The following is a 23,554-nucleotide window of genomic DNA, read 5'->3' on the forward strand; positions in this document are numbered from 1 at the left end:
ATGTCTCAAATCAATTACAGTAAGTGTAGAGTGACAACTGCCAGAACCAGGCACAGTACATGACACAGAGAATGTCAATGAGTGTAGAAGGTGAGGATGCAGCACAGGGGCTTAATCTCAGAATACATAAAAAAAATATCTACTAAACAACTACAGTGAAACACATACATATAGCGATTACGCTTATAATGAATTGATGCTTACAGGGAAGTGATTTTCATGCCCCTTTACTTTAAACTGTATTGTGATATTTACGTATATAACGAATTATGTTTAATATGAATCAAAATCATTTGTCCATGGCACTTCGTTATAAGCATGTTTTACTGTAGCAGTTGTTATATGAAATTTTTATAATCAAAGATTCAAACCCCCTTATATACTTTACCTTCTCGATACTGATTTCTGCTTTTCCCTAACCAAAGTGCTCAGGTGAGCGATGTGGCACATGGGCATCTTGCTTTTAAGTGGTTGGTGCTAAGGTTTTCATGCCTCACATATGTATTCTTGTGACAAAACCTCTGAGTACAAATATTTTGACCTCGTGATCTTGACTTGGAGTTTTTTACCTCTATTTGAAAAAAGTTTAACTTTGGTTTTGTCAGGTGCCATAAGGGGGCATCAGTGTTTCATAAATACATCTTGTTTATAAATATTTTTTTACTAATAATCCATGAACAAGCCACTGTACATAGAAAAGTTGAGACAATACTGTTTAGGGAAAGTCTTAAAGAGAGAAAGTAGGGTAACTGACACTAGAAATTCATCATTTTGGCATAAAATTGAGCAAAGGACAAGGTTGGTACAAAGTATGAGGGGGTTTAAATACAAATACAATAATGTATTCCCATTTGAATTTTGATACAGAGGAAACATATTCACATATTAAATTAATATTCTATTTATAAGTAGCAGTTCATGTGTTCATTTTTCTCATGTACATTGTATATTAGCATGATTTGCATTGATTTCAGTTGATGTTAAATTGTTAATATTTGATTATACATTTTAATGTATTGATTTCAAATGCTTTATAGTGCACAAGTCTTTTATTTTTTGGGTTACTGTTTTAAGTACCCCTATGTATAATAATATCCTTTAAAAGCTTGTTTCTGTGTATTGCAACAATGTAAAAGACGAGACGGAATATATTGATTTACATTTCACAAAAGTAAAGGGAGATAATGCAATCTCTAGGATTTGTCTTTCCTCTATCACTGTTACAATAACGTGGTATCTTTGAAATCTTCCGGAGAATTGAGTGTGCTGTCTATTCTTTTAATAGAAAAATTCAATGGATATTTTATGAGCACATTGCAGAAAATAGTTATTTATGTCTTTGAGGCTCATGAGATTAGCTGAATTTGATACACTTGTCTTTGAAGTGTGGAAGAGATGAGGCAGGGATATTGTATTCATTACTAATATATAATTGTACAGTTGACTATTGATTGAAAGAATGAAACAGCAAAATCAGGGGGGAGAAAGTTGTCTGTGGTTCATTTCACTTAGAAATCTATGTAAATACCACACTCAGTAAAACTGAACATGAATATCATACTTCCTGTAAATTGTAACACCAGATTTCAAAGGTACAGCATGATAAAATATATACATAAATATCGCACATCTTGTAGATTAATATGCATAATATTATATATCCAGGTAATCTACCTAAATGAAAAAAAATGTAAATCTGTATAAATATCATGCATCCTGAAAATTTACATTGATTTCACACATACTTACTAATAGTGAAGAAGAATTGAGGAAATGATTTAGCAGTCCCAACCACTTTTTCTCTATGTTTCTTCACCTAGTTATCTCAAAGTCTCTAATATGGGTTCAAGCTCAGTTCCATTGAATTCCATATAAGGTATACAATGGAACCTCATTATATGGAACTCCATGGGACAGAGATTAGACTTGGAGATATCCAAGAATTCGAGATAACTAGGTTAAAAAACATGAAAAGGAGGTTGGGATGACCAAATCACTTCTTTATATTCATGGTACAGTGGGATCTCGTTATTACGATGTTCATTTTGTCACGGTAAAACATCGTAATATCGAGGGCAACGTAATAAAAGTTCCCAATAAAATTCATTAAAACATCGTTTTGAAAGCTTATGTTATCCGTGTATGGGGTGTATTTTTTCCATTCCGTCTTCTTCCGTTCTACCTTAAATATCTTAGTTTATACACTTTGAAACTGTAATTTATTGACAACTTATCTTGTATATGTATATTTCTTTATGCTGTTGAACTCGTTTTGCTTTATTTCTAATGCAGCATTCATATTTTGTAGTAAACATCGGCTTTGTACATTCATTCCCGCCATTATCTTTTACTTTCACTTCACTGCGTACTTAGATAATGCATTCGTAAAAATTTCACTGAAAAACGGTTTCGCATACAACAGACGTTTATTACTTAAAAGACAACCCAAAACATCGTTTTTATTTATTTATTTTTTTTAAATTTAGATTTATTTTAAATCAAAAAGCAAACTTTAATTCACTCAAAACAGAGTTTTATGAGATTTGATAACACACAAGCTATATCGGTATACGTTGTAGTTCAATTGGCAGTTAACGATCCATGTTCCTATTAACATTTGTGAATTAGCCCAAGCCATTATCCAAGCTGTTAAAACTGGACTGAGGTTAAGTTTTTATCAAAATAATGTTTGACACCCAAGCTGTCCATTAACACAGTGTAACGGCAAACGTAATTACACAGTGGGTTTAACATGCATCAACACAATTAAAAGGAACGTTTTATTTTATAAATTAGTCTTTGGTAACCAACCTATGAAAAAATAAAGTAAATTTACAGAAATAAATAAAGTAGAAGCTATAGATATGCACCCTTTAATGTTTATCAATGGCTTTGACACAACGGCTTCACTTCTATAAACCCCGCTTGACTTGTCAAAGTGTGATCAGTCAAGCGTCACTAATCAGCTAATAGGTCTGTCAGGCAACAGGTGTTTCAATGTTTATTTAGAGGCTCCTTAAGTGTCAATTATTGATCAATACTGAAAAAAACAGGGTGGAAATCTTTTTTGCCAAATTTTTTACATCGTAATACCGAGTCCCGGCATTTTAGGACATCGTAATAAACAGTTCTATTTTGTATAGATTTGTTAAGAAATGGTTTTGTGCTTTGAATTTACAACGTAATAAGCGTTCTATCTTATAAAACCGTCACCGTAATAACGAGACTCCATTGTATTTGAGATTCAACTGTAGTTTAATGAAAATCTTGTATATAGCGAGTAGACAAGGAAGAATAGCTGCTAAAGGATAAATATATAGCTGAATGTAGCTCTCTCTGATATTGTAAATCTGATGTTTTCAGGAAAGGGCTGCAATTCCATCGAATTTTAATAGTGCAAAAACTTTTTAGCTCACCTTGACGAAGTCGAGATGAGCTTATGCTATACCCCCGGCGTTGGCGTCGGCATCCCGGTTAAAGTTTTAGGAGCAAGTCCCATTCCCAAGTTACTATAAGCCCTACCTGGACCAAACTTGCATGGATGATGCATCTAGAATGGACACTGCCACACTTGCTTCGGATGCTGGATCTGACCTAGATTTTCCAGATGAGTGACCAGGTTAAAGTTTTTGGAGCAGGTCCATTCCCAAGGAACTATACGCCCCACCTGAACCAAACTTGCATGGATGATGCATATAGGGATGGACACTACCACACTTGCTTCGGATGCTGAATCTGACCTAGATTTTCCAGATGAGTGACCAGGTTAAAGTTTTTGGAGCAGATCCATTCCCAAGTAACTATACGCCCTACCTGAACCAAACTTGCATGGATGATGCATATAGGGATGGACACTACCACACTTGCTTCGGATGCTGGATCTGACCTAGATTTTTCCAGATGAGTGACCAGGTTAAAGTTTTTGGAGCAGGTCCATTCCCAAGTAACTATACGCCCTACCTGGACCAAACTTGCATGGATGATGCATATAGGGATGGACACTACCACACTTGCTTCAGATGCTGAATCTAACCTAGATTTTCCAGATGAGTGACCAGGTTAAAGTTTTTGGAGCAGGTCCATTCCCAAGTAACTATACGCCCTACCTGGACCAAACTTGCATGGAAGATGCATCTAGGGATGGACACTACCACACTTGCTTCGGATGCTGAATCTGACCTAGATTTTCCAGATGAGTGACCAGGTTAAAGTTTTTGGAGCAGATCCATTCCCAAGTAACTATAAGCCCTACCTGGACCAAACTTGCATGGATGATGCATCTAGGGATGGACACTACCACACTTGCTTCGGATGCTGAATCTAATCTAGATTTTCCAGATGAGTGACCAGGTTAAAGTTTTTGGAGCAGGTCCATTCCCAAGTAACTATACGCCCTACCTGAACCAAATTTGCATGGATGATGCATCTAGGGATGGACACTACCACACTTGCTTCGGATGCTGAATCTGACCTAGATTTTCCAGATGAGTGACCAGGTTAAAGTTTTTGGAGCAGATCCATTCCCAAGTAACTATACGCCCTACCTGAACCAAACTTGCATGGATGATGCATATAGGGATGGACACTACCACACTTGCTTCGGATGCTGGATCTGACCTAGATTTTTCCAGATGAGTGACCAGGTTAAAGTTTTTGGAGCAGATCCATTCCCAAGTAACTATACGCCCTACCTGGACCAAACTTGCATGGATGATGCATATAGGGATGGACACTACCACACTTGCTTCAGATGCTGAATCTAACCTAGATTTTCCAGATGAGTGACCAGGTTAAAGTTTTTGGAGCAGGTCCATTCCCAAGTAACTATACGCCCTACCTGAACCAAACTTGCATGGATGATGCATCTAGGGATGGACACTACCACACTTGCTTCGGATGCTGAATCTGACCTAGATTTTCCAGATGAGTGACCAGGTTAAAGTTTTTGGAGCAGATCCTTTCCCAAGTAACTATAAGCCCTACCTGAACCAAACTTGCATGGATGATGCATCTAGGGATGGACACTACCACACTTGCTTCGGATGCTGGATCTGACCTAGATTTTCCAGATGAGTGACCAGGTTAAAGTTTTTGGAGCAGGTCCATTCCCAAGTAACTATACGCCCTACCTGGACCAAACTTGCATGGATGATGCATCTAGGGATGAACACTACACACTTGCTTCGGATGCTGAATCTGACCTAGATTTTCCAGATGAGTGACCAGGTTAAAGTTTTTTGAGCAGGTCTATTTCCAAGTAATTATAAGTCCTTCTTAAACCAAACTTGTATAGATATTGATCTTGGGATGTACACTAACTAGAAAAAATATGATGTGAGATTTGCCTTACTTATAGATAACCTTCGTCGAGGTGAGCTTCGTAATCTTTGATTACCTATGTTTTTATATTGTCTTCAGGCAAAATAAATGGCTTTTTAAGATTTGACTTTCTTTGACTAGGATGGATTATTTATTCATTATCATCACCCTATCCCTTGATATGCTAACAAAGTGAAGTGTAGCTACATGTTTTCCTGTAAATCAATGGCTATGACAGGTCTCATGTGATATACCGAGACTTGTACTTGAAATTTAGAATAGCTTGAAAAGTAAATATAGTTGCACATAAATTTTTTTTATCATGTGGTTTCACTTTAAAATCTACAAAAAACCATTTGATGTGGAATTTTGTTCATTTACAGCGGTATTTATGATGCTTAAAATATTGGATTCCTGTTAATTCGTTCAGAAGATCCTCTCCCTTGTGATCGAGTTCTCATTGGCTTGCCCAAAATAAAAATCGATTAAGGTCAGTAAAGATGACGGACAATTCAAGTTGTGATGTTGATATACTTGAAAAATAAACAATATATATATTGAAAAATTTTCATTGAATTTTTGGATCAATTTATGTCTTAAACAACATTTTTTGTGTTCAGGTAAGACATGTTAATAAAATAGTGATTTCTGATAATTCTAGCCAAAAAAATCTGTGGGGTAGTGAGACACTCCCTCAATTGCGCCATTATGGGGATCTTTTGGGGTACGTTGTAGCCACCCACCCCTTCCCCCACCCCCACCCACCAATAGAAAGAAATGGAGAGAACTAGATTATTGCAACTAGCTGAAGAACAATGCAGTTCTAATATTAATAAAACTGATATATGGTGAAAAAGTAAAGCAATACATATAGAAAAAAATGATATTTTTAAAAGTATTTCAAAGAATAAAGGTAAAATTCACCCATTTACCCAATGTCATTTAGCAAATTAGGATGACGATTTTAATAATTAACATTGCTATAACCAAGTATTACTGTAATTGCTCTTCTAAGAGAACTATTTAATATTTACTCCTCCCTGAAATTTTCTAGTAATGACTGAGTGAGGACATGATTAAGTTGCTGTCTTTGTTACACTAGATCATAATAAACGAGGCCAATAAATTTACAGGATTCTTTCCCTGAATATTCTTCATCATGAAGTTGCTTAATAGTTATGTTATACTTGGTCAGGACATTTCTTGTAATACTAATAAAACTGCATATCTTTTAAAAACATTTTCTTTGCATATTGGTGTGATAAGTAAAAATGTGCCGTTTATATTGATTGTTCTCAAGGATACTGTGCAAGTTTGCCTGAAAAGTATAGGCAATGCCATGTTATTTCAGTTAAATGCATTGTTAAGACGTATGAATTACCCTGCTGAAAATTGATTGACCAGAGAAGCTTTAAGAAATAATAAACACTTGATTTGATTTAGTGGACAAATAGAGATTGTATAGTCCGCTCTGAAGGCAATCTCCGGGAAAAACCAATCAGCTCTGCAGGCTCAATACAGTCTAACACAAAATCAAAATATTGAGGGGGGAAATTTTTGTCTTCTAATATGGATTATTGACTCAAGTTTTCAGAATCCATCACTTGATTCACATTTGACCCTAAAGCATTCACATCTTGCAAATAAAATAAAAAAGATGGAGACTTAAACAAAGTGCTTTACCAGGAGATTTTAACGGCAATCTACCAAAAAAAAATTCCAGTCAGGACTTATCCCCCATTTGATCAGCAGGGTAGCTCCAGAAAGGAGGAGGAATTTTTTGTCATACAGTGATAGATTGGAGCAGCAGTAGGAAGTGTTTTTGTCTTTAGGATTTGAAACACGGACAGACATCACTGTAAGGTGAGAAATCACATTATAGGAGGTCTAAAGAGTCGGCAAAATTCTGGTCTATGGGGACCGCACTGTACGATAGCTTTATCGAGTTCCAAATACATTCCTACCAAAACTAGTGCTGACAAAAGCTTAATGGTGATGAAGCGCGGCCCTTACTTAACAGAATAACACCAGATTTTTATGGAATTGAATGTAGAAAAGAGAGAGTTTATGTGGGTGAAATATAAACCTTTGATGCACTTTTGTGTTGGCTGCAAGAATTCAATAAAACACAGAATGTGATGAACTGTGATTATTAATGATACAACCATTAATATTTCAGACTGTGTCTGTCTTTGAACGGAGGAAAACAAGTTGAATTTTCTGTATGGATTAATCAAGGTTTATACCGAACAGTGAGAGAGAGGAGTTTTTTTTCCATTAGCAGCTTAGAGATGACAAGCTCAGTGCATCTTACATGTTTTGATGACTCTAGCAGAGAGGTCATCTCTGCACCATCCATACAGAACTAAATTTCTACTCTATATTTCTGTTTATCGTTGACATAGAGTTCTCAGAATGATCGTCTCTAGACTTGGAATACATGGAACTCTGTTTTTCTCTTTATTCGTTCGGGTGCAGGGTTGCTATGTCTATCCAGAAGGGAAAAGAGATCCTTGTCAAAATAAGACTTGTCATTTTTATGGCCGTTGTATTCCGTCTGACGATGGTCGACTTTCTGTGTGCGTTTGTCCGCAGTATTGTTACGATTACGGGGATAACGTGGATAACGAACCAGTGTGTGGAAGTAACAATGTGGACTACCCCAATCTCTGCTCCTTCCAGAAAGCTGCATGTGAAACTCAGAAAAACATGACTTTTACAATCGGAAAATGTGGTAAGGATTACTTGTATGGGGTAAATGCTCGTTTCTTTGGAATTCTTCCAAGTAAGAGCTACGTTTGCAGTAATGAGAATGGAAGATGATATTTTGAAAGATTTAAAAGTAGTTAAATGGTAAATGCCTAGTATAATGAAGTAAATAATCAATTCAGTTTTGATATTACATAATTGTCATTTCAAAAAGGGAAATAGATATTAGATGGATATTAGAGGTATTGTCGCTCAGCAGGAATTTTGTCTTCTGATTTCTTCAATCTAGTTTTGGTTATTGATCTGTGTTGCTCTAGAGGTGAGTTGTCATGGAGATAAATTTTCAGAATTTGTTCAAATTGTGATCGCTCTGTCAGTCTTAAAGTCATTTACAAGGGAAATGGAGAAACAGAGCTTTTTTGGGGATAAAAAGTGAAGTGTATTGATTTTCTGATGTAGCTGCCGGTCTCCAGAGGGGGTTGTATTTTTGTGGTAATTGAATTTTCTTTCCTTTGTTTGACAAGAAGTTTAACAGACACTGCCACGTACGTAACAAAGAAGTTGTTTTAAACTATCTGAGGGTCACAAGAAATATTTTATTGGCCACAATATCTGTCTGCAGATGAAAACTATTGGGTAACTGCTTTCTTAAAGCAAAATATTCTGTTCAAAATCAGTTTCTGCCAACTGATGTAGAATCACATGCGCTATGACCACCATCTGAAACCATGAGATCTGAATTAAATTTAAAGAAAGAGCAAACCTCAGGCTGCATGGTAATTGTATCATGAGTTTTGTGCTTTAACACACGTACTGTAAAAAGCCTTATTATGAAAAAGACTGAGTTTCATGGTGCATAAAGTTCATCAGCACAAACATTAAGAATAATCACTTTCCAAAAACCAGAGACTTTACTTCCTGTGTGTCTACAATGCTATACTCATCAGTTAAACACTATCACTACAAGTTGTTCAGTCAGTGTTTTGATGATTGATAGAGCCTTAGTTGACTACAATAGATTTTAGAGATTTGAGTGTTTCTAAAATGTATCAAGCTTTCAATGTAGATATAGCTTGGTATTAGTCGCTGCTATTTTTACTACAGATGGATGTATTTCTGAAATGTACTTGGGCTTTGCTAGGTCTTATGTTTGATTAGAGAGAGACTAAGGTATTAAGTAGCTAACATATCCAGCCTTTATTATAGAGAGACTAAAGTATTAAGTGGGTGCCAATTGTGTTCCTATAACATATCCAGCCTTTATTAGAGAGAGACTAAGGTATTAAGTGGGTGCCCAGTGTGTTCCTATAACATATCCAGCCTTTATTAGAGAGAGACTAAAGTATTAAGTGGGTGCCCAGTGTGTTCCTATAACATATCCAGCCTTTATCAGAGAGAGACTAAGGTATTAAGTAGGTGCCCAGTGTGTTCCTATAACATATCCAGCCTTTCTTCTATGTATCTGTAACAGAGCTTGATGTTAGTAGGTGCTCTTTTTCTTATGTATTTCTATAATGTACTGAGGTGATTTATTGGAGATAGGTATTGGTTGGTGCTCCTTTTCTTACAGTCAGTGTGTCTCTATAATGTATCTAGCCTTTCTAGATAGCAGAGATGGGTATTAGTTTATGCTATTCCTCCTACAGATGGATGTGTTACTATTATAACACTCTCCGCCTTTTGATTGGTGTTAGTTTGTGATATTCCTCCTACAGATGGGTGTGTTTCTATAAACATACCACATCTTTTGATGGACATTATGCTATTCCTCCTACAGATAGATGTAAGGATTTGGCCTGCACATCGCCCCAGGTCTGTATCGTCGACCCAGATACTGGTATCCCACGATGTGGGTGTGTCCAGAAGTGCGAGGACAGGATGGCCCAGGTGTGTGGGACGGACGGTCGTCAGTATAGCAATAGGTGTATGTTAGAACTACAGGCATGTCAGAGTAGACAGAATATCAAGGTCAAGAACGAAGGACCCTGCGAAGGTACTGACCTAATTAAGTCCTGCTGTCAAGCTTTTGACCTATTTAAGTCAAATGTCAAAGTACTGACCTAATTACGTCCTGCTGCCAAGGTTTTGACCTAATTAAGTCATGTCAAAGTACTGACCTAATTAAAGGTGCTTGGACACAGATTTTAAGTTAATATTTTCTCAAATTTTCTGTATAATTTCATGACTTATATGTTACTATAGCATTTCATACTAAAGTATAATAAAAATCTTGTTTCATCTCGAAGTTATTAAAACTTCGAATTTCTGGACGCGTTGGATTGACACATCCCTGCGCTTTCGCATATTTTAATTTTATTCTTAATTCTTTAGAAAAGTGGCAATTTTGTTGTGTATTAATGAAAAATATGAAAACTATAACCAAGAAATTTAAGAGTAGAAATGCTCGAAAGCAAAACCCACTCATAGTATTGTAAGTCCGTACTCAGTGGTGTGTGCAGAGTTTATCAATTGAACACACCTGGTGAATCGTAAACATTAACAATAACAGAGCTCGTGCCCTGTTTACAAAAACAGTTTACATTTCACGGGTGTGTTCAATTTGTTAAACTCTGTACACATCACAGAGCATGGACTGACAATACTGGTGAGATGGTTTTGCTTTGGAACATTTCTACTCTGAATTTTCTGGATTATAGATGTAATATTTTTCATTAATACATAACGAAATCGCTTCTTTTCTTAAATATTAAGGATAAAGTTAAAATCTGTGTAAGTGCAAAGATGTGTTAATCAAACACGTCCCAGAATTCGTAGTTCCAATAATATCCAGATAAAATAAGTTTTTAATTATATTTTCGTGTGAAATGCTATTGCAATATATAAGGCGTGATATTATACAGAAAATTTGAGAAAATATTAAGTTCAAATCTGTGTCTAAGCACCTTTAAGTCCTCCTGCCAAGCTTTTGACCTAATTAAGTCATGTCAAAGTACATGTACTGTCCTAATTAAGGGGCAGATAAATTATATTGAGTGCTGGCAGTATAAGTAAAAAAAGATGATATAGCATAAATATGTAAAAGTGTAAATTTTTAGGGGAAAATCTCCACATCTTTGCATTAGTATAAGTTGGCATTTGTCAAAAGATAAAGCCTTGGTATCTTTTTTTTTGCAAGATTAATAATAATTACTGTAAAAGTTAAAGAAATCACTTTCTGATTATTACATAATTATTTATGTCAGTGTCAGTGTTGCTTCATTATAAGAATACCTTTTTGGAACATGTTAATGGTTAATGGAAAGATAACATTTGATGGAAAAAATCCAACAGGATTACATTTTCGAAGTCTAAAGGAAACACACAGTCTCAGTTGAATCAAAACAAGTTATGGATTGCTGATTCTATGACTTTTTTGGGCATGCATATATATATATATATATATATATATATATATATATATATATATATATATATATATATACATAAAGCACATTTTACAACAACTCTTAAACTAACATAACTGCCCTAAGTGAAGAAATATTAATATAGAAAGCACAAAGAAATTCACTTTTACAAGGATACCCACTTCCGCCCCAGCCCAAAATAACTGTATCTCACTTCCATTCTCAATGACCGTGTAGTGTAGGGCAGCGCCGCGAGAATTCCATCGGCATCGAAAGCAAGTTTTTGACTTGCCTAGATAGCCGAGCGGTCTAGCGCGCTGTTCCTGTACTGCTAGGAGACAGATTTCGTAGGTCGAGAGTTCAACCCCGGGCTGGGGCGGAAGTGGGTATCCTTGCAAAAGTGAATTTCTTTGTGCTTTCTATATATATATATATATATATATATATATATATATTAAACAAATATAAAAAGAAAACACAAGAATCCTCCGTAAAGCTTTAGCGCTTTCATTAAAAATATATATATACACATGTTGTACATTAAGGTCTTTCCTATTCCATTATATATGGTAAATTTGTATTTTGTACCCTATATTATATATACTGTTGTTTGCCAGAAGTACAATTGTTGTATCAATAAAATTCTGTCAATTTGTGTCCGTGTGTGAAGTCCTATGTATTCTTTATAAATGGCATATTTTAACTTTGCATGAGTTGAAAAGCAAACATGGATATATATTTAATATGACTGACTTCAGGCTATATTTTTATAGAGGATTATTGACTGTTCTAACAATCAGTATGAATTTTTAAAGTGACCTATTGTTTCTCTATGTTAATTGTTTTGATCAGTTCTCACGTTCAAGACAAAACTTGTTTATGTAATTAGTTATACACTGTATTAGCGTAGATATATTTCAAAGACTATTATTGCATACTGGAAAACAAGAACAATTTCCCCATCTCTTCCTAAGACAGCATAGTAACTGAAATAAAGACATTGGTCATAGAATACAGACTTGTGCTCTGAATAACTTTTAACATCATGTTTTTGGCAAAATGAGGTTATATAGAATTATTCCAGATTGTCATTAAATATTTTTATGTAATAATGTGATTAATGATTTTGATGGAAACATTTGATTATTCTCTGTTACATATGTTTTTTTTGGCTTAGAATAGTTTGCAAAAGAACTATGTTACAATTTGAGTATAAAACTGATTTTAGATCAGCTGATTGATGGTGAATATAAACCAATGAGTGAGGGTGAGATAATCATGTGTTGTTTCAGCTTCGTGTGTATGAGCTGGTCTGACAGAATTATGTACGGAAAGGAATCGGTAATCCTTTACAATGATCATGAGTTTACAGTAATAAACTATGTCAAATTTAAAATTATGGAGAAATCTGTTGAAATGAATTAAGTTGATTTTCTCGTATAAAAAAAATGTAATTACACAGACTTGGTTTTTTAGGCTAAATAAATAAATATATATATACTCTCATGAAAAAATAGGGATTCCGAACTGAACATCAGTTGATTTTCTAATCAGTATGGTATGGTTACTAGTTATTCCAAGATTCTGTCAGATTGAGGCATCATACGTGTCTCTTGCCATAAACGTTGTTGAGGGGCATATGTCAGCACGATTTTGAAGAGCACAAATAGAATAGAGCACCTGTTATAGAGGACCTGTTACAGTAGCAGTATTGAGCCCCTCCCTCCTACTCCCTCATCAGCACAGAGTTAGGCCCTCACTAACTTTATCATGTAGATATATATGAAACATTAGGCATAACTTTTAAAATCATTTTGAAATTCTTTTTCAGTGAATGTCTTGTGTGTGATTTTGATGTACCTAATTCTTATGCATAATGACCATTACTTAGTGTTTTCCTGCATGTAGTTTGGGGTAGAGCAATGTTTTTTGAGGTGTTGTAACTTTTGCATTGTTGTATTTTATTCATTCAATTTGCTGTTTAAATATTTACTTTGTAATGATAGTAAACAGATTGTGTTAGTAGAGTTTAATATGAGAAAGGGATAAATTAATGAATTGAAGAGGCATGAAGTAAAATTATTAATGCAATAGATGAGTATTGCAATAATGGTAAACCATTGAAAGTGTAATGGAAAAATGGTAAAGCAAATAGGAGAGGTGTAATAATGCAATGAAGCTATAAAATATGGTAAACCAGTAAATGGAGGGATGTTGATGATTGTAAACCAATGACGGAGAAGTAATGCAGAGATGGTAAGATCAAATGTAACCATGCTATAAGGAATATATGGTAATCCATGACATAAGGGATGTATGGTAAACCATCAGATAAGGAGTATATTCAGGAATATATGGTAAACCATTAGATGAGGGGTATATTCAGTATATGGTAATCCATTAGATGAGGAATATATTCAGTACATGGTAAACCATTAGATTAGGAGTATATTCAATAGGGTGAGTTAACCATGCATCAGACACATACATTGCTTCGGACAACTTTAAGCAATAAACTTTCATTGAACCTGAGTCTCCCTGTGTTTTTACTTGTTTCTGTCTTAAAGGTGAAGAATTAAACTTTTTAATGATGCTGATTTTTATTTTCATGTTGTGATAAAAATACCACAAGGATGGCCTTGAAATTACGTCATATTTTGCATCATCAAAGGGGATAACCAGAATTTTACGATTTTGCAATTTTTAAAGTTGTCATTCTTTTAAATAGACGTCAACGGAATGGGTCGGACCGGCGTAAAATTTGTCAATGATTGATGATTCTACACAAATTTTTCAAAAATTTTACCTCAATGTGTGTATAATATTTTATAGAGTTGTTTTTAACTAGTATATTTATTTCACCGTACATCGGACACAAATTAACCATGCATTGGACACTTTCCGATGCATGGGTAATCACTTCCATTTTCATGTAAAACCCAAGTGACAGCTGTTTTTTACGGAACTAAAAAATAGGAACCAGTGTTTTCAATAAGAGCCGGCAACCGGCAAAATTAACCGCCTGTATGAGAAATTTTGCCGGCTATTAAATTTCCGTCACTGGGATTTTGCCGGAGTTTGTACATGAAATCCGTAGATTTTTATCACGAATGTAATCACTACATGATCTAGAGTAACTTCCCTTGAGTGCGCTCTTTTTCATTAAAGTTTGGTTTGATCCAATAAGTACGGTACTACAACTACTAAACAAGGCTACAGCTACAACTTGCGAGAATAAAGTTTAAAGAATAATTTTTTTAATGAATAATTCCAACCTCATATAAAATTCACAACTCAATGATTGTGATTTAACTAAAGCTTTACAGGATATGACCAAGATTATTGAGAATTTGGGGATTCATTGACAGAAGCATCATGTATCTACGGCTGGTCTAAAATGTTGAACAGGAAAATAAATGTTTTTTTTTTTTATTCACTGTCACTGCACAAGTTAGGTCAAGATTAACACAACAGCAATTATTTATATCCAGGCTGATATAATAGACCTTACGAATAAAAGTCTTAATTGTTTAATCCTGACTGAGACGTAGGACGTAGGAATTCTTACAGTATTTCCTCAAACTGAAAATGTCAAATTTTTAGACCTAACAAATAAAGTCTTAATTTTTTAATTGTGGCCAAGACGTAGGAATTCTAACAGAATTTCCTCAAACTGAAAATGTAAACTTTATATTCTCATTTATTTGTGTTAGATCTCTTGAAATACAGGAAAAGTAATTACCTTTAATTTTAAATGGCTTTATAAGGTAAAGTTTGATGATTGATAGTGACCGAAATGTGAAAAAACATGGTACTTTTTATTGGCCTGAGAGGTAAGAAAAATTAGTCAAAAAATCTAATTTTTGTTTTTGGCCGGGCCCCCCCCCCCCCCCACCAGGGCTTTGCCCTGGACCCGTTTGGGGCCTGATGCGGCCCCCAAACCCCCCACCGAGATTGGTTTCCTGCTATTCCAAGTATATTTCCTTGTATTGAAAATCTTATTGAAAACACTGGGAACTCTAAATTTTCAGTGAAAATACAAATTATCGACATATGATGACTAGAAGTGGACTCAATTTATTTCTTTAAACTAGATGATGATAACCCACAAGACAAAGGTGCGAGTTGCCATATTACTAGCATTGTAAAGCCTTTCTAAGGCGATGTGATGCAACTAAAATCTCTTCACATTTGTGAATCGAAATAGTCATTCAAATTTAACTAGAAGGTTAATTTTTAAATAAAATAATGTTTCGATTTCACTAATTTCAAAGCACCGAGATCAAAGTATAATATTTTTCTGGTTTAAATATTGTATGTCCGATGCATGGTGAATATTTTCCGATCCATGGTGAATTCTGACTTATTTCGGAAAAGTCAGTTTTTAATGATATTTTCTTAATAAATATGGCAAGATTGTGTCAAAAATTTATATTTTAACCACATACTACATGTCAAGTTCCATTTTGGTAGTATTCGGTCGGTAGCGATATCGCTAGAACTTGTTGAAGTGCGAGGGTGTCTGATGCATGGTGAATTCACCCTATATGGTAAACCATTAGATATTCAGGAATATATGGTTTACCATTAGATAATGTCAGTATGTTCAGAAGTGTATGGTAAACCATTAGATAATGTCAGTATTATAACACAGGTAAACCTGTGAGTGAATACTTGACTGTTAAAAAATACATGAGGATTTTGTCACAAGTATTTAGCAGTGATTGGGAAGGTGAATAATAGGTCATCAAATATGGCTTAATCATATGTGTGTGTATTTTCATCAAGATTATAAATGTTGTGGCTTTTATTTTTGTAAATTTTGTTAAAAAAAAATCACTTGTCCTTGTATCTGGGACAAATTTTTGCACTGAATTAGTTTTAGTGAACAAGTATTCCATTGCAACACTGGGCAAAATTAGTCTTTCATCATTAAATTTTGTTTTTAAAACATTTTTAGGAACTCTATGATAGATCACATTTCTTAAATAAGAGAACTTACTTACAATAAATAAATGTTCTTGTGATTTTTCTGAAAAGAAGTACATGTATTCCAAAATATGTAGTTTTCCAAAGTATTAAATGAAAGATATGTTAAGAATAATACTGTTTCGTTTAGAGTAAATTATTAAAGTAATTAAGTCAGAAATAGAATTAAAATTCAATATTTCAAAGAAGAAAAAAAAACATCCAAAGCAGAAAGATAAAAAAAAAAGTTATTTAAAGTTTACCTTACTTTTAGATCTCCTTAAAATTATGATTGACTGTATGCACATACGTATGGTCCTTTAACTATTGATTATAATGTTAGATAAATTTTGACAAACTTAAGCCTTTAAGTTTAATGATATAAATCTCATTTCTTTGGAAGGTCCCTGTGCTTCTGTGAGATGTTATTACGGTTCATGTCGAATTGACAACCGGAATCAGCCAGTTTGTGACTGTGAACCAGAGTGTCCCGACACCGGTCCTAACCCAGTGTGTGGGTCTGACGGACAGAACTACAGTAGCGAGTGTCAACTTAGGAAACATTCCTGTAGGAGTGGAAAATTAATCAACAAGATACAGGATGGACCATGTGGTAAATCTGAAAATCATGCTAGGTTTTTATTTATTAGGGCCCCACAAGGATTTGCGGGTGCCCTATAGTAATCACTCTGTCTGTCTGTCCGTCTGTCTAGCTGTCTGTCTGTCTGTCATTCTTCCATCCACAAATTTTCTGTTTTTTTCTAATAACTTTTTTTGTAGTTGACCAATTAAGTTCAAATTTGGTATATTGGTTGAAGAGGCAGTAAGACATATTTTGATGCTAAGTTTGGTTCTCTGTGTCATCCAGTTTGGAGCTGGGGTGGTGGGGTAGATTCCTAAACTTTACATTAGAATGAATGCCAGGGCAAAGAGAGATAACTGCTGAGAATGTTCCTATTGTAAACTATGAAAGCTGCAACTAGTCCCATGGGATTAATTAACTTTCCTCTAGAAGAAAATCCAAAGCATTATCTGTTTCTGTCAAATTGAGATTAATTAACACCTCTGTCTGCAAATGAAGTTTGTTTTGAAGTTAAGGTCAATTCTGAATGATGTTTACATTCTCTGAAATGTGGATTTAAATAATGTTCATACTTTATTTTGGTTAAATACACGATGAGTTATGATTTTATTGAATTCTCAAAGACAAGATATACATCAAGATATGTTTTTTTATTATTTATTTATTCATTTTTTAAAGAAAATTTTTTTGCTGCCTTATGTAAATTCAAGAATACATGTACTATTAATTTTAACAGGTAGTCCGATAATAAACTCATTCTATCATTACTGAAAAAGTTCTTATTGTAAAACTTGGAAGAAAAGGATGAAAGAGCAGTACAATTAATCCCCTGGGATTAATTATCTTGTCTGGGGCAGAAAATTTTCTAGGCTTATCTTTATTTGTCACTTTAAGATAAATTACCCTTTGTTTGCAACTTATGTTTGTTTTGAAGTTAAGGTCAAGCCTGGGTGATACAGGTAAACTTCGTTATCTCGACATCGACGGGACCATCGGAAAATGTTGAGATATCCGAGGTGTCGAGATATCAGAGTTGAGACTTGACGTCCAAGATTTCACTGCATAACCAAACACATACATGTGTATAAGCTTATTATACGTACATGACTTCAATATAGACTGTAGGTCAACTTATTTCAGCAATCCCTCTATTTTTATTAAAAATCTAAGAAGTTATTTTTAAAAATCTTATTTATAAAGCATGTTCTTTCTCTTTATCGAAATCGTTCTAAATTTTTGTAGTTTTCCATCCAGCATTCGCATGTTACTTGCTTTTTTGTCAGAACAGGATACGAAATAGCGCTCTATAAACTTCGAACCGAACCGTATAAACATGATAAAGTCGACATCCGAGAAACGAAAACATATTAAATGCGTAATTTTTTTCTTCTTATTTCATTCAGGAAGAATGTGCATTAATATTAATTTTTTTAAGAGATTTGTGTATCTAAACTAATGTAGTGATATTACAGATGCATGAATTACGGATGATTCGGTTAATCAATTCTTTAGTTTGAATTTATTCAATATGTTTCTTATTCTTTGTAATTTAGTTATCTTTTTCAATTTTAAAAGTTATGTTAGGTTTCGACATAAATAAACACCTGCAAATTTAAGCAGAATCGTGTAGATTTATCAGTGATATTACCCAAACTGAACATTAAGCAATTAACGTCTCAAAGACGCCGAGGGGGCTTTGGATTCACCTACAAACACAGTCTATCGAATTAATTAAGCAGCATGCAGTCATAACATGGGTGTGAAAGGTGTGAATTTTTGACGACGTCGAGATACCCGGAGCCGTCCGCGCGTGACGAGCGACCCAATCTGACAAACAGTTAGGTTCAGTGGAGCAGAAAATTGCCGATGTCGACATATACCAGGTAAATTTTGCTCTTGGGACTGTGAATATACGTCGAGATAACCAGGGTTGTTGAGATTACCGAGGTCGACATATCAGAGTTTTTGCAAATCATTTATATAGTAAATACTGCCTGGACCGCGGATGGACGTCGACATATCCCAGGTTGTCGACATATCCGATGTCGAGATACCGAAGTTTACCTGTATTTGCATTCACTGAGACTGGCATTTTATAAAACACATGCTTTTTTCTTGTTTAAATATACATTTAATTGAGTTATTATAGATGTGATGTTTTTTACTGCCTTATGTAAATACAGGGATACTCTTTACAGGTTGTTGGATATTTAGGAATTATCTTGAAATTTTATAAATACAGTTGTTATTGCATATTCTTCTTCATATATTTTTTAATTTTTGTAATCAATTAAAATTCTCATTCTGTAAGCTGCACCCTTATATTTCTTCCCCTCAACGGGGCCCTTGCTGACTGGTCAGTTTTCTAGTCCATCTTACTTTAGAGGACCTTTGAGATAATTAAGGGTGACTGTAAAGGATCTTTTTACATAGCTATTTTACCCAGGACAATGTGAATCAGGTGAGCATTGTTGCCTATTGGCCTGTTGTAATTTTATCTCCCATTTTTGTAGCCCCTATACCAGAGTCTTGTCATACCAAACAATGTGGTCAACATCAGAGATGTGTGGAGGAGAATGGCCGAGTGGTGTGTATGGACAAGCCGTGTAAAAATTGTCTGGGGGAGCAATTTAAACCTGTAAGTTTACCTCAGTAAAACTTGGAAGAGTGAAAACAGTAAAGTTTTACAATTTTCTGCAACTCTACATTTAAATGCTAAAGTATTTTTGTTTAAAAAAATATTGATTAGAACACGTAGACCAATATTTTGAAATTTTCTGAAATTCTAACATATGACATCTTAAATACCTGCCACTGGAAACATGAATGATGCAGCTTGAGTTTCAGTACATTCAGTACTTTGATTGTAATATTCTGTGTTGTCAGGTCTGTGGCAGCAATGGAGCGTCTTATGACAATATGTGTGAATTACAGAAGGCTAACTGTACAACTGGAATTGACAACATCATTAATCTACAACATTATGGTTACTGTGGTGAGTAATAAAGGGTAGTGGGGGATTGAGAAGGTTGAATAGGAAGAAAGGATTAATGGGGAAATAGAAGGAATGGGTTTAATGGGAAAATAGGAAGAAAGGATTAATGGGGAAATAGAAGGAATGGGTTTAATGGGAAAATAGGAAGAAAGGATTAATGGGGAAATAGAAGGAATGGGTTTAATGGGAAAATAGGAAGAAAGGATTAATGGGGAAATAGAAGGAATGGGTTTGATAGGAAAGTAGGAAGAAAGGATTAATGGGGAAATAGAAGGAATGGGTTTAATGGGAAAATGGATGAAATGGTTCATGGGGAATAGAGAGAAAACATTAATATTGGAGTCAGGGTTTTAAATGATATTAAAGTGAAGAAGTGAATTTATCCATTTGAGGAGGCTATTTTAGAATTATATCTAGTAGTTTATTTTACCAATTATGAAATTTGAAGCAGTGAATTCTGATCATTGAAACAGTGATAAATTGCCTCCTGGCACCTCTTATTGGGGGCCTTGACAAAAAGATAAAGTACAGGGAATAGGGGGAATGAGTTAATGGAGAAATAGGGGGAAAGGGGAAATGGGTTAATGGGGAAATAGGGGGAATGGGTTAATGGGGAAAAAGAGAATAGGATTTATACAAGAGAATAGGGTTAATAGGAGAATGGAGAGAATAAATTCATGAGGATTAGAGGTGGAGTAAAGTATTTACTAAGAGAGGGATTGATAAAGAAATAAAGGGGGTGTATTAAAAATGTAGGAAAAATAGAGAAAAAGGGTTCATGGAGAAGGGTTTATAGGGAAATTGAGAAAGAGTGGCTGAAGGGGAAATAGGAAGAAGAGGTGATTTGGAGAATAAAAAGAAGGATCAAGTTAGAAATAATAGATAGATGTTAATGGGGAAAAAAGGGGAGTTAATTTATGGACATATTAAGAAAAGGTGTTAATTGGAAAATAGAGAAAATGCATTAGTTACAGCTACTAAAATAAAAGATAAAATTATAAAAATTCCACTACTTTTGTAATCATAACAACTTGCTTTGTAGCTAAAGATGGATGTGGGGACCTGAAAGGGGCATGTGAGTATTATGGAGTTTGTAACGGAAATGGCCAGTTTGCTCGGTGTATGTGTCCTGATCCTTCGGACTGCTGGGGAGTAAGCCTTACTTATTACCTCTCTCCGAGTAACCTTAAAATGTATTGATTGTTCTCTTTGATACCTTAGCAATTTTGTAAACTCTTTTAAAGAAACCTGATTAGTTTTGGTGCTTGATTATAATATTGTAAATCAACTACCATTCTTTTCATAGAATATTTCATTCAAGAATTTCCAGTTGAAATCAGACCATAATAAAATATATTTACGATCAAGATTTCCTTATTCTTACACCTTTTAGAGTGAGCTAAAGTTGCTTTAGATGAATCAGTGAATCAGATATTTCTGGCATATGTATACAAGTTGGCTTACAGTATTTCTTGTACATTTTACAGGCTGACTCAAAAATTTGTGGCAGTGACCATAAAACCTATGACAGCGAGTGTATGATGAAAGTGAAGTCATGTAAAGAGAGGAGAGTTATCTCAGTCACATCCGTGGGAGAATGCAGTAAGTAAAATGTAGGACGGTGAGTGTATGATGTAGGTGACATCATGTAAAGAGAGGGGGGTTATCTCTATGACATCAGTGGGAGAATGCAATAAGTAAAATGTACCAAAGTGAGTGTATGAGTGACGTCATGTTTAAGTTCATCATTGTGTGGTTACTCATTCTGTATATAGGTATTTTAACCAAAGCTATTTTTTACTTTGCTAATGTAGTAACATATGATTAGGAATATCATTTTGACTCTGCAATTTTTAATTTGTATAAGTTATATTGATTTGTATGATATAAGTGGTATTGTATGATATAAGTGGTATTGTATGATATAAGTTGTATTGCATGATATAAGTGGTATTGTATGATATAAGTGGTATTGTATGATATAAGTGGTATTGTATGATATAAGTGGTATCGTCTATTTCAGCAACATGCCAGGAGGAGTGTCAGTTCTTCTCTAAGTGTATGTATGGTCGTTGTGAGTGTGACGCGTTCTGCTCCTCCGCAGGTCCCCCTGTCTGTACGATTGATGGACAGAGATTTAACAACAAATGTGAGATGGAGAGGAATGTGTGTCAAAATCGACGGCAACTGAAAGTCGTGGATTGTGAACCGAAAGGTAACATATATTTATTTCTTTACGTTTTTAGATTCGGTACTTTCCGTGAATTTTCGTATCTTAAGAATACTGGTTTTTCATGCACGAGCGATTTAGTGCTCAGTATAAATACATTTACTGGGTAATGTTCAATTCATGCGACGTTCGTTACAAAGAATCGCAGGTCGTTTTGTGTCTTTGGCTTTCCCTGCCCGCCCAGCCCTTGCATTGTTATTTTGTAAAAATTATATAATTGATTTGTGTTATTAATAAAAAGCGATTTGTAACGAACGCTACAATCCTACAATATATTCTTTTTCTTTGTTTTTCAATAAATTAGTCAAGAAAATATTTATTTTCGGAGGAGTGAAACGAGGGAGAAAATAATGAAAATGACTCTAACTGGAAAAACTATGTTAATTTTTTTTTTTTTTATAGTAATTTGAATAAGTATTTAGTTACTTAGATAAAAAATGCAACAAATATAGAATGGAATAATTATTCATTGATAATTCAAAGTGCAGAGAACTATACCTACCTTCACCCCTACACTTGTTTGTCACATACAGATTTTGTGCTTTCTAGATTTTCATGCCCCTGAAAATTAAAATGGAGGTTTTATTGTTCAGTTCTATTTGTAATTGTGTCTCGGTAACTGCATGTCTGTGCCATATATTTGTTCTTATGCTGTCTTTCTTGACAGACTGTAAATCGGACTACCATTGTCTGTACTATGGTCAATGTATAAATGGCGTCTGTCAGTGTGTGATATCTTATGTTTCTCTTGACAGGCTGTAAATCGGACTACCATTGTCTGTACTATGGTCAATGTATAAATGGCGTCTGTCAGTGTGTGATGTCTTATGTTTCTCTTGACAGGCTGTAAATCGGACTATCACTGTCTGTACTATGGTCAATGTATAAATGGTGTCTGTCAGTGTGTGATGTCTTATGTTTCTTTTGACAGGCTGTAAATCGGACTACCATTGTCTGTACTATGGTCAATGTATAAATGGCGTCTGTCAGTGTGTGATGTCTTATGTTTCTCTTGACAGGCTGTAAATCGGACTATCACTGTCTGTACTATGGTCAATGTATAAATGGTGTCTGTCAGTGTGTGATGTCTTATGTTTCTTTTGACAGGCTGTAAATCGGACTATCACTGTCTGTACTATGGTCAGTGTATAAATGGTGTCTGTCAGTGTGTGATGTCTTATGTTTCTCTTGACAGGCTGTAAATCGGACTATCACTGTCTGTACTATGGTCAATGTATAAATGGTGTCTGTCAGTGAATGATGTCTTATGTTTCTCTTGACAGGCTGTAAATCGGACTATCACTGTCTGTACTATGGTCAATGTATAAATGGTGTCTGTCAGTGTGTGATGTCTCATGTTTCTTTTGACAGGCTGTAAATCGGAC

General features: G+C 34.7%; 1 protein-coding gene across 1 annotated transcript; it reads left to right on the forward strand.

The window, feature by feature from the left end:
- Positions 1-7,298: 7,298 nt before the first annotated feature.
- LOC133205129 (agrin-like) lies at positions 7,299-23,547 on the forward strand. The gene is made up of 12 exons (XM_061340871.1): positions 7,299-8,053; positions 9,806-10,021; positions 12,622-12,660; positions 16,765-16,974; positions 19,458-19,582; positions 19,831-19,939; positions 20,982-21,091; positions 21,427-21,541; positions 21,963-22,154; positions 23,101-23,154; positions 23,277-23,330; positions 23,453-23,547. The coding sequence occupies exons 1-12, from the start codon at positions 7,735-7,737 to the stop codon at positions 23,545-23,547; spliced, it is 1,638 nt and encodes a 545-aa protein (XP_061196855.1). The 5' UTR covers positions 7,299-7,734.
- The last annotated feature ends 7 nt before the right edge of the window (positions 23,548-23,554 follow it).

This window comes from Saccostrea echinata, unplaced genomic scaffold, assembly GCF_033153115.1.
Source record: "Saccostrea echinata isolate AGI-Se365-2 ecotype Australia unplaced genomic scaffold, CSIRO_AGI_Sech_v1 ptg000054l, whole genome shotgun sequence".
NCBI classification, from domain to species: domain Eukaryota; kingdom Metazoa; phylum Mollusca; class Bivalvia; order Ostreida; family Ostreidae; genus Saccostrea; species Saccostrea echinata.

Bases quoted from the DNA above. Each gene is read 5' to 3' on its own strand.
- LOC133205129 (XM_061340871.1), top strand. From the start codon at position 7,735: ATGATCGTCTCTAGACTTGGAATACATGGAACTCTGTTTTTCTCTTTA. The intron at 10,022-12,621 runs GTACTGACCTAA...AACTGATTTTAG, and splicing joins GAACGAAGGACCCTGCGAAG to ATCAGCTGATTGATGGTGAA. The intron at 23,155-23,276 runs GTCAGTGTGTGA...TTCTTTTGACAG, and splicing joins TCAATGTATAAATGGCGTCT to GCTGTAAATCGGACTATCAC.